General features: G+C 40.5%; 1 protein-coding gene across 1 annotated transcript; it reads right to left on the bottom strand.

Annotated features, from left to right (window-relative positions):
* Positions 1-1248: 1248 nt before the first annotated feature.
* Positions 1249-8860, bottom strand: syt4 (synaptotagmin IV). Its single transcript, XM_084924463.1, has 5 exons — positions 8537-8860; positions 6125-6741; positions 5704-6027; positions 2951-3071; positions 1249-2531 (listed from the first exon to the last, which is right to left on the bottom strand). The coding sequence occupies exons 1-5, from the start codon at positions 8568-8570 to the stop codon at positions 2212-2214; spliced, it is 1416 nt and encodes a 471-aa protein (XP_084780589.1). The 5' UTR covers positions 8571-8860; the 3' UTR covers positions 1249-2211.
* Between the last annotated feature and the right edge of the window lie 2762 nt (positions 8861-11622).

Below are 11622 nucleotides of genomic sequence, written 5' to 3'. Positions count from 1 at the left end.
CTCACACACTCCTAAACTAACTTTAGCCGTATACTCATCTCTTTCCCCGATCACTTCTTTTAGTCATATGTCAGACTGGCCTTATGTGATCACTTTCCACACATCACTCTGCAGCAGTCAGGTGGCCTGACTCCTGTCTCAACCTCCTGTGGCCAACTATCTGCTTCTTCCTTTGGTTGAAGTCAAAGTTATGAAGCCACGGTTGCTACTGGATTATGCATTTTGAATCTTCAGTGTCCATGTGTTGCTACCACCATGTTTGTTTGTTTTTGGACCCAAAAGTTACCTTATTTATATGAAGTTACTGAAGTTAGCAACTAAGGTGGGCAATCTTGGCTAACTACCTGCATTGACAAACTCTGCAATGCATAGATAGCTAGTAGCTGATTAGTCCTAAGTAAAACTAAAAAACTGGAAAGTGAGGTAAGACTTCTTGGACACACACACACACACACACACACACACATATATATATATATATATATATATATATATATATATATATATATATATATATGTATATATAGCATAAGCCAATCACCTTCTTAATTGTAACTGTATAGCTAGAAAAGCTGAGAATACGAGGATAGCATGGGTTCGGTATCTTGCACAAAATAACCTTGTTGAGTTCTTAAATAATGACAGACAGGTGTTTACAATAGAAACCAGCTACAGTGTTAGAAGCACTGAAGAAGAAGTGCAAGGGGACAGACCAACAGACACTGATGCAACTCAGTGCAAGACTACAGACTAGAGGGTGGGAGGAGAAATGGAGGAATATCAGTTTTAAAGACTTAGATTTGCAGTTGAATTTATAATTTTATGAAAGGAAGGGAAAAAGAGGGGAGTAGCATGCTGAGGCAGCTGTCCTCTTGTTGAACCACTTAGCTGATATTAAATTCAGACATGATGACTTCATCCCCAAGCACTTAGCCACTCAGCAGTTATTACATCATCAGATTTGGAATTGAGCCGAATGATGTCATCCCTAGAGGTGGGGCAGGTGATGCGCACATGTGTGCACAGACTGTGTAATGTAGTAGTATAATTTTAAAGAAGCTTTTAGCTTATACAGATTTTTTGTGGAGATGGTGGCTGTTGCCATAGGAAAATAATAAGAATATTTAACTTTATTACCTTAGTTTCTTGCATCAGACTCAACCCTTGAAATCCTTTATAGAAGCGGTGTTAATGTATTTTTAATAACACACTGACAGTGAAATAAAAAAGAAAAAAAAATCAAACTCATTTTCTTTCTCAGAACTTGCCATATTTTATAAGTACATACATTTACATTTCAGCCGTCTTTGTGCTCACAGTAAAGGGGACAAAACACAACGTAAATATTATGCGGCTCCCATCTCTTTAGCGCTAACACACAAACACACACACACACACAAACTCACACAGTGGTGTCAGGACACTTTATTCGAAAGACGCGCACCCTCTCACACGTGTGTAAATGCATCCACATTACTGTCCCCGATGCAGTCAGTCAGTTCCAATCTATTCTCCAACCACCTAATTTAGGCTTTCTTGCACTTAAGAAAATGATATATGAAATACCACTTATACTTACAAAACATGTTCAACAAACCAAGAGTACAAATAAAAAAAAAGAATAAATAAAAACAGTCTACATCTTTATGATGAAAACATTGTCATTATAAAATAAACTTTAATAATAATCCACTTTTTTACAGCTGTGTCAGATGTGGTTCATTCTGGTTTTCATATGATGGAATATAGGTTACTATTTATAGGAGGAAGAGCTGAAGAAAGAGAAGAAGAAGAGGAAAAGAAGAAGAGTAATAGCAACATTAAAGACATTCTGCACTGCACACGGCTACAGTGACAATTGGTTTCTTGCATGTAGATGATGCTGCATGTTTCCAGGTGATTTTCAGTGACAGTCTTTGGAATCGTTTAAAGCTTTGGGGTTCCTTTTGTCATGCCCCTGCCCTCCCACTGAACCCCAAATACTTCAAAGATAGGTGATTGAATGAATGAACAATTGAATGATGACATCACTTGAAATGAACCCCTCCTACACACATCAAAGTCCACTCCCCCCTTATTCAACCCGCCCTCATTTTAAGTCCATTGGTTACTGGCAAGCAGGATGTTGGATCCCACCCATCCTCATTCCGTCCCTCTCGTGGTTGAACCAGATCAGATATGGATGACAGGAGCCACCAACACCCCAACTTTCTAATCCTCTGACATGACATGCCACTTGGCGATCTGGCGACGCGGGTGGTCGCAGATCTCCCTCCAGTGCTCCCCGGGAGTACCTGCCGCCGATGTGCCCAGCACAAGGCGCCCAATGACGGTGTTGGGGCAGCGTGAGTTGCCCATGTCTGAGTCCATCAGCAGTAGCTCCACGCTGGTGTCCCTCAGGCCCTCTTCGGAGGGTAGATCGAAGACAAAGAGCTCATTAAACACCGGGTTAGGCGAGCTTTTCTTCACATGGGTTTTCTTCTTGCACACGCGTTTCTTTCCATGATACATGTTCACCTTGACATATGGATCTGGAGGAGAAGAACGACAAGAGTTGAGCAAGAAAAGCCACAGCGACTATCCATGCCTGCGGCAGCTGCAGAGTGGCACATTATTTCTAAACCAGATCAATACAGCAATCAATAGGGCGGAAATGATGGATGTTAGTGATGAGGACAAAAGAGGCTGGCTGTGTAAACACTGTGTGTGTACGTGTGTGTGTGCTTGTCACTAAAGTGCTCTATCACATCCTGATCAGATTACTTTGGTGCGGTGGCGGTGCCATTAGTGCAACTATCACAGCATCTAAAGCAGTCTGGGATGCACAGCAGGAAGAGCAAAATGATTTTGGTTTCATCCCTTTACCGTTATGAAGAAGAAATACATTCAAGCCTGCAGTTATATGGACATGGTTTGCATATTAAACTGGTTCAGTTAAAAGCCTGTGTACCTGTAGGTCCATTGTTTTCAGTCTTGGGGAGGTGGCGAGCTTTGAGAACAACTACAGTCAGAGTGTTGGTGGTGGACTGGTAACACAGGGACAGCAATAACTCACCACGACCTGAAGATTTCTGTGGAGAAGAGAAGAATGGATAAAGGTTAAAAAAAAGCAAAAATCGGCAAAGCAAACAGAGCAAACATTTGTAAGTGAAACTTACACTAAAGAAACCCTAAATTCAGCCTGTCCTTTCATGTTTTCCAATTCTACTTAATAAGCAGTCATTTGTAAAGTTGTTATTCGGTTGTCAAGTTAATACATTTAAGTAGCTTAAATTAATCAGAAGAATGGATCCACTTAGTATGTATTAAAAGAATTAACACAATAGGGCGTTTAAATAATGAATAACCTACAAAATTACGAGCTACAGAACGGTTTGTGGTGCTGCTGCTGCTTCCCGTGCAGCAAATGGTGTCAGTCCTGACAGCTTGAGACACTGCCGGCTAAATAATCATCACCTGCTTATGTGGTAGATTTTCATATTTAACACACACAAAATGTGTCACTGAGAAGCTCCCAATCTTCTCTACAATTTGTTGCTGCTGTCAGTTTGCTCATGCACATACACATCCATGCCCGCACCCCGTGAGAGTCGGCACCTCAGATGGTTGCGATCGCACCTTAGAGGCTCGCAGTCTCATGGTTGCCACAGCAACGAGAAGTAGCACACAGAGAACTTCTACCACTGACCTGATGTTCAGGTCTAAATCCAAAAGGATTGCCTGTTATTTTTAGTCTTATTAGTTTGTTTATTTGTGTATTAATGTATTTATTGTTTCTGTACTTCCAGAGCAAAAGCATGTTGGTGATGGTGTATTGATTCTTTAAACTACTGGGTGGTCACACATACACAAAACTACACAAAGCAGTGAGACAAAATCTATGTCACACAGACAAAGAGAGCCACCACCCTGTAAGGCACGGGCTGCAACTTTTAAGAAACAACTGCATGCGTCTCTCATGCTGATGTGGAGAAAATGGTTCTGTTTAATTATTGTCCCTTTGTACACTGTAAATCCATGTCACAAGGCCAACAAGCTGCGTTCTCTGCCCTTTTATTTGCATATGAAATGTTTCTCATTCTGACAAGTTCAGCTGCGGCATAGCAAATAAATGAAAGAGATTAAGGATTTTCTTCAGCAAAAGAATCCAGAAATAACCTGCAAAGCAATTTCATGAATTCTAAAACTAATTTTTAGCTGATTTCACAGGTTCTTATTCCCCCTTACTATAAAGCTTTGCGAGATTTCTCTCCTCTGGGACCCAGATGAGAAATGGAATTGATGAAATACAGTTTGTCTCAGCATGGGGTGAAGAGAAGAGAGATAAGAAATCTTATCCTCTTGAAGAGAGACGAGTGGAGATGGGATAAACCCTTTATACTTCACAGACTTCCGTTTCCTAGCACTTCCCTAGAGTACGATATGGTACCAGAGACCATTAAAGACATTACACGTAGCTCATATTCCTTTTGAGAAACTACAAATATGCATGAACATATCCACAACTACCACACAGGGAAAGAGCTTCCATTTTAGAAGAGCACAATATCACCTCACACGTCTATAATTACACAATGAGAGATGCTCATGCATGGCCATACCATTTAATACCAGTCTATAGAGTGGTGCTCTATACTATACCACAGACCAATGATATCCTTTTACTTTTATTTAATTTAGCCAAACCAGGAATCATTTAGGCTAATGCATTTAGAGGAAATGAAGACATATTGTACTCATGGGTGTCAAAGTACTCAATACATTAAATGACACTTATAAACATTACTGCTGCATGTTTGTGGTCCTCACAGATGCCAGGAACAGCAAGCCTGGAGTAGAAACCTACTGACTGCCTGCCCACAGATCTATAATGATGTAGTGATGTTATCGTCTGACCTTCGTGGAATGGGAAATGTCGCCATGATAGCCTGGTTCACAGGTTGCGATTACCGTTTTAACTGTGCGATGCACTAAAGGAAAGGTATGTAGGGAGGATGTCATGTAAAGCAGTTCCAGCTGTTAAATGTAATGAGCAGATGAAATGACTTTTTCATATTTGGCTAATGCAGTGAAAGAAAATAACGAACCCTAAAAAAGCTGATGAAAAACGTAAAAAATAAATACCAAAAGCATCCTTGTATCCAAAGCAGCTCAGTGTCAACTTGCGAATCCATATTCCTGTAACAGATCTCATCTCTCTCTCCACAGAGAGATATATACCCTCTCTGCTTTCTGCTCTGGTTTCATATAATATTAAAATAATTTCTAAACCAACTAGAGGCTGTTATGATAGTTATTCCTCTGGTATATACCAATTAAATGTTAATTTAAAACTTCCATCGAAGATAGAGATCACACACACGGAATGAGATTAATCCTTTTTATTAAGAGAATTTGGAATCGATAAAATGGTGGGCTTGCATTTGAACGATTTACATATTATTATACTTTAGTATTTAAATGACTTTTAAGATTATTTATTGATTAATATGGTAACAGTGGAAGTAATCAGCTTACTTTGCTGAATTTGACTAAGCTGTTCTGCTGTAATGCTTTTAGGGAGTGGTGGTGTAGACAGAGATGGTGTGATGAAAAAAAGCTGAGTCACTATCAGAGCAGTTGTAGAATTAAAATTGATCTCACTGAATGACTTTATACATGAAATACAACACTAAGGGTTCAAACATTTGTTCCAAATCTTACCTTGACATTTCTCTTGATTATCTCTCGGCTCATGAGGACACGCCCCTCGGACAAGTCGATCCCAGACAGGGGAACAAGGGTCTCGCCGATGACTTCATCACGAGAGAACCGGTCAAAGCTCAGCACCATGAAGTGAAGGGCCAGCTCTGACACACGAGCAAGTGAGATGCCATAGAAGCTGAAGGTCTCATCAAAAGTGGGGTCTAGAGTTTTTCGCAAGACTCTGGTCTTCACCCTGTGCTTTTTTTCCGGCAGTAGGGTCAGCTTGATGTAAGGGTCAGAGGTCAGCGACTGCTCGTCAGTTGGAGTCAGACCATGGGCTTCCTAGAAACGTGAAAAAAATCAAGTATTTAAGATTGTATGTATTAAAAATGAGTATTATTTTAAATGTTTTAAAAACAATCTTAAACATATACAGTACCTTGATATGAACAATGAATGCCTTCCTCTCTGGCTGGTATTCAAGGGAAAAGTGGAGGGTCCCTAGTCCAGCCTCCTTGTCTTCCCCCTGGGGCCTGTCCACAGCCGGGGTGGGTGCTTGGCTGGAGAGAGTACTGGATGGTGAAGGCAGGTCACGGCGGTCCATCACACCAGGCTGGGTGAACCCTGCATGGGGAGAAGGCAGCTCCAGATCTGGGGAGCTCCGCAGCTTCTGGTGGTGATGAAATGGTTTAGTGGTAAAGTTGCCATTCAGATCCCGTTTCTCCAGGTCCAGATGGAGAGTTGGCCTGGAGCCATTTGGGCTTGATGCCACTTTGTCTGTGCCAGCTGCATTCACTGGTGGCGCGGTGTGGCAGTTTCCATTGACATCTGTTTTACTGGTGTCGTTAGTTGCTGTGGTGGGAGGCGCAGCAAACTTTTTCTTGCCACTGAGGCTCTCTGGGTAAATGTCGACTCCTTTGAGCATGTGCACAAACTTGTACGGAGGTGTCTTCTGGGACTTGGTGTTTTTACGCTGGCAACAGATCCACGCAAAGGCTGACACAGTGAATACGAGGCCGAAGACACTCACCACAGCAACACCTACTGGCACTGCCACTGTGGAGGAGGAAAGAATGAAGGGAAGGACAGCGGGGGTGTGGGTGGAAAGATGGAGAAAAATAATTCAGCTAAGTAAAATTAAAAATAAAAACTTAACAAACTAAGCAGCAACTGTAAAACAATTTCTATCTCACAGATTTTATTGTTACACCGAGGCAAGTGAGTCCATTTTGTGATTCTGACTAATGCAGCTGCAGCCTTGACTCAGAGGGAGAACAACGCAATCTGTTCAACTCTGATCAAATCTCGGCATCACTGTTTTCAGATTCCAAACATGGTTACTCTTTATGAACAGGAAACAGGTGGAAAAATAATGAACTTTTGGGAAAACTACACAACGTCTTTTGTGATAAGGTGATCTCTCCATAGCAGCTTTATAAAAACAGCTAAACTCAGATCCAATCATTGTCACAAAAGCATTATAAAGATCAGTGTACACTATTACAAGGAAACAGGCAGAAATGTTGAAAATTCAAATATTTGGAGTGAGAATTTAATACATGTGGTTTGGGCAAATCCTTATTTCAACCGGCTGGGTGGTCCTGATCTTAGAAACAGTACTTAATAACGCAGATATCTTTAGTCATACTCATCAAGGATGATGGTTACTACTATTGGGATTACTATGGCATATTTAGGGACCTATTTCCTGTCAGTATTCCTTTTATGGTATTGCTGGAGACAGAGATATTTACAAGTGAATGCTTCAGTTCTTTGTTTTGCAGTGCTGAGCTGTGACTCACCATCAATCAAGCTGCCTTGTCATGCTACCAGATTTAAAAGGGTTGCCTCGCAGAAGAAAATGCATACCATTTCCTGCAATTAAGCAGGCGACATAGTGGAAAAGCACTCAGATCAGCCAATAAAAAGAAGGAAGAGGTGGAAGTGGCAAGGTGGTGGTTGTGGTAATCAATCACTCTGATACTTATCTTTAAAATCTGCCTTTTCATATTGTCAACACAATCACGGCTCTACTTTTGATAATTTGAGAATTAGTACAGAATCACTTATTCACTTAACCCTAAATAATTAATATGTAATCTTCTTCTATGGGATTGGGGTGATCTAATAATATTGCAGAGATTTCCATTCATATTGTAGGCTGATTTTGCTCAGGCAACTGTGTAATAATCTGAAAATACAACGAAATTCACTTTATCCACGAGTAGGCAGTTCACTTCACTTTTAGATCACAGCACTTATACATATTGTTTTCTCTGCTTTTTTCATGAATATTTCAGCCCAGTAGCATCCCTGGGTGGGATGGCTTTCAAGGCAGCAACAACAGACAGATGGATGAGGCAACGGGAGGGCGGTGAGGTAGCAGCTGAACCGAGAGGAAAATAAAGAAAACAAACAGGTGCTTTCCTGGCTTTACCTGCGTTGTAGTAACACCTAGAATACGAAAATAGTGACTTCATTATTGCACCCATTAATATCGCACTGAATAATGAGCTCCACCCTTTCCTGATAATTAGCTGTCGCCCTTTGGCCAGCTGCAAAATGGAGGAATGAAGTCCACCCAAACGACACACTGCGCGAGCCATTCACTTTACACTAGTTACACGCCCTACAAAACTAGCAAACAACGAAGAAGAAAAAAAGAAGAAGAAGAAGAAGCCGACATTTAGAAAGTCAGCTAAATTTGAAATCTATAAATTAGCTTCTGGCCACTTCCAGCCAGTGCTAGCTAACAATTTTAGGATGAGTCACGCGGCAGCTTAGACATCCACGGTGGGGTTTTCTCGATGAAAACGATATCTGTGAAGTTTTGAGCAGGATTTGGACTCACCGAGCTGAGCTCCATCCTCCACCATTGGAGCCATGGTCGCTATCCAAGGTGCTGAACAATGTCCGTCTGCTTCAACGCTTCAGCTTCGGCGCTGCTTTCTGTAGTAGCCGCTCCTCTGATGCTATGCTCGTGCGGTTTTTCTCAGATTTTATTAATAATACAAAAGTCTTTGTAGTGCTTCAATAATTAAAAAACAAACAGGATTTCCCAGAGAGAAGTATGGGGGGATGCTCTGTTCTCAGCCTGCTGCTGTTACTCCGTGATGCGTGAGTGTGTCTCTGAGGCGGCAACACCCCGTTTCTTCTCGCTCTCTCTCTCACTCACTCTCTCTCACTCTTCCCTTCTCTTCACTGTTCCCCAGCTCCCCCCCTCCCCTACGGTAAGGCTGAGCTCATCAGTCCTGACGCAGTAGTGACGAAGGCTGGCTGTGAAATCAGGACCCCCGGTGAAGCAGCACAACACGGTTGCCAATTTTCCTAATTGATTGCTAGGAATTGAATATTCTCCTTGTGCGTCTTCTTCATCCGTGTGTATGTGATGTGGTTGTGTATTTGTAAGTGTGTGTGTGTACATCCTTAGTCCATAAGAATGCTGTATTGTTATTGTGGTCATATCATTCATTAACATAACTGAGATGTATTTATGCAGTTATGCTTTACTCTGATGAAATCTTAATTTTTAAGTAAAAGGTGATTATATTACAGTCCTGTAGGGGCTATAGCAACCGCTATAGGAAACAACAGGAAACAGGAAACACAATAATAGAGACTACGAAAAACAACTGTAATGTTAAATGGCTTTTTAATAACAACATAAAAATACTTTTATAAAGTCTTGACCACAACAAAACTTATCCACTAGGATAATGTACGTGAAAAATACCAGACAGGTTATAGGAGCATGATGTAGGCCCTGCATTGAGGGTCACCTATGGTTGCTGAACCAATTCAGTTGCATGAGAGAAGACAGCTGACAGGAGTTGACTTCTTACATATATGAGCAATTACTGAGCAATGGAAGGAACACTTTCATAACCTCTTAAACTAAGAAGAACAAAACTACACAACTGCAGTACATGCACACAGCAAGTCTGCAAACTACAGGTGGTGCTTGAGCAAGCAGGCATATTTAGTACAGAGGCCTATATCACAGCAGTTCATCTCAGGTGGGCTGGAATAGAATTTGCAGAGAGGCTACCTATAGCCATCTATTATGGAGAATTGTCTTCTGTTGACCAAAAGATATGATAAGATAGATAGAAAGATATTTTAACATTCTGAAACACAAAGGGACCCTGAAACCTGGGAGGCACAAGAAATACAGAGATCAAATTGGTGTAATAGTTGATTGTCAAATCAACTATTGATGCTGTTGAGGACAGATGCAAACATCATTTGGAACATAACTTCCAACTACTTGGCCAAACAATGCAACTGATGTGGAAAACTTGGCTGAGTACAAGTGAGCAACTTACACTTCAGTCACGGTCTACATAAAAAAATGATGGGCTCTCACTGATTATAATGATGATGATGATAATGCTGAATAGTGTTACTTTTACTATTTGCCATCTTCCAAACTATGTAAATTCTACAGTAACACTCAATAAAGGGTTTATAGTAATTCTACCATATATCCACATATATGTTAAAGTAGGCTTACTGGCTTAATGTTTATACCTGTATCCACAAACAGGACTTGATGTGCATACACAAGATCATTCAAAAATAAATATATATGAACACATTTAACATTTTATACAGTCAAATTCTGACCTCTGGTGTTTATTGTAAAGAATGCATTTCTCTTAAAAATGACAGAAAAATCACTGGCAGTGTGGCTTCAACTAACAGACTAACTGTGCACTTAAAAGGGACACATGCTTAACAAAACAAGAATAATCAACCTTCTGAAAAATTACAAAAATATTTTAAAGCAATAAAAATATTGTTTCGCATATATGCATTTTAAATTGTATTATATCAATTTATTGCATAAATATGTATTGTGCAAATTTTGCCATTGCCAGTAAATTGTTATGCCACGTTGGTGGGCTTCCCTGCTGTCCCTGCAACCTGACCTCAGATAATCAGAAGAAACTGCCTTGATGATTTATTGTTTGCCTTTATTTAGATTTGAACTTTTATTGAAATGGTTGTTATACATTTTCAAACAATGTGCATCATTCATAATGCACGGCACAATGCGCCACACCGTTCAGTTGCATTTTTTACTTTTAGACTATTTGATTGGCTAGTGCTTCTTCAGGTCAGAGAGTGAGGGCGTTTTCGCCCTTGTTCACAGAGATTTCTATACAATCAGGTCTCTCTGAAAGCACACAAGATGCCCGCTGCTGGCCATTACAAGAATCCTGGTTCAAGGATCTTTAAATTGGTAAAACATTATTAGAGTGTTAAATGGCTCCCAAGTAAAGTCTACAAAGAAGTTTGCAGATAATACTGACCCTTTCTCTGTTTTAAAACGTTTTTCATTTTTTACACCCTCAACAGGATTAGTCAACACTAATACACCTATTTCCTAATAAAATTAAGTCAAATGTTTAAAGTGAGACTTCAATAAAGCTTTTGTGGTGGGGCGTGGTCTGTGGTGCCGTGCAGACGCACCTGCACGGCATCTGCAGATCACGCGCGCGGTGTTAAATCACGGGGAAGCAGGGTTGAGAGCAAAGTAATTGGCGTGCGGAAACTCGGCAACAATAATGCTTGGCATGAGTGTTACAAGACTTTAATTGTGGCTTATGCTATCAAACCATCAAAATTATAGCAACAGTGCTGATGTTGACTAGATGTTGTATTAAGAGTATATTATGGTAGATTAACTTGAATACTCATATAGAAATGGAGGTCTCAACATACTGCAGTCCCTCTGGCTGAACCAATACAAAACCATTATCTGAAACACACAACACATAGTACTGTATGAGTTATGATAAATCTCAAAGTAAAGAGGTTTTAGTATGCAGGTTAACTTGAATACTCACCTTACTTAATGTTGGGGGATAAGTATTTTCTTCAACAGGTTGCTTTTTTCTGCAACTCTGTCTATGACCAAGTCATTGTCAAGGG

This window comes from Perissodus microlepis, chromosome 3 (genome assembly GCF_051167445.1).
Source record: "Perissodus microlepis isolate ML-2025 ecotype Zambia chromosome 3, ASM5116744v1, whole genome shotgun sequence".
Lineage (NCBI taxonomy): Eukaryota > Metazoa > Chordata > Actinopteri > Cichliformes > Cichlidae > Perissodus > Perissodus microlepis.
Note: the sequence above shows the minus strand (reverse complement) of the source record. Positions and strands in the feature narration are given on the sequence as shown.

Excerpts from the sequence above, each read along its gene's own strand:
- syt4 (XM_084924463.1), bottom strand. The coding sequence starts at position 8,570 with ATGGCTCCAATGGTGGAGGATGGAGCTCAGCTCG. Across the intron at positions 6,742-8,536 it reads GGAGGATGGAGCTCAGCTCG|TGGCAGTGCCAGTAGGTGTT; the intron begins GTGAGTCCAAAT and ends CCTCCTCCACAG. Across the intron at positions 3,072-5,703 it reads TAATCAAGAGAAATGTCAAG|AAATCTTCAGGTCGTGGTGA; the intron begins GTAAGATTTGGA and ends TCTTCTCCACAG.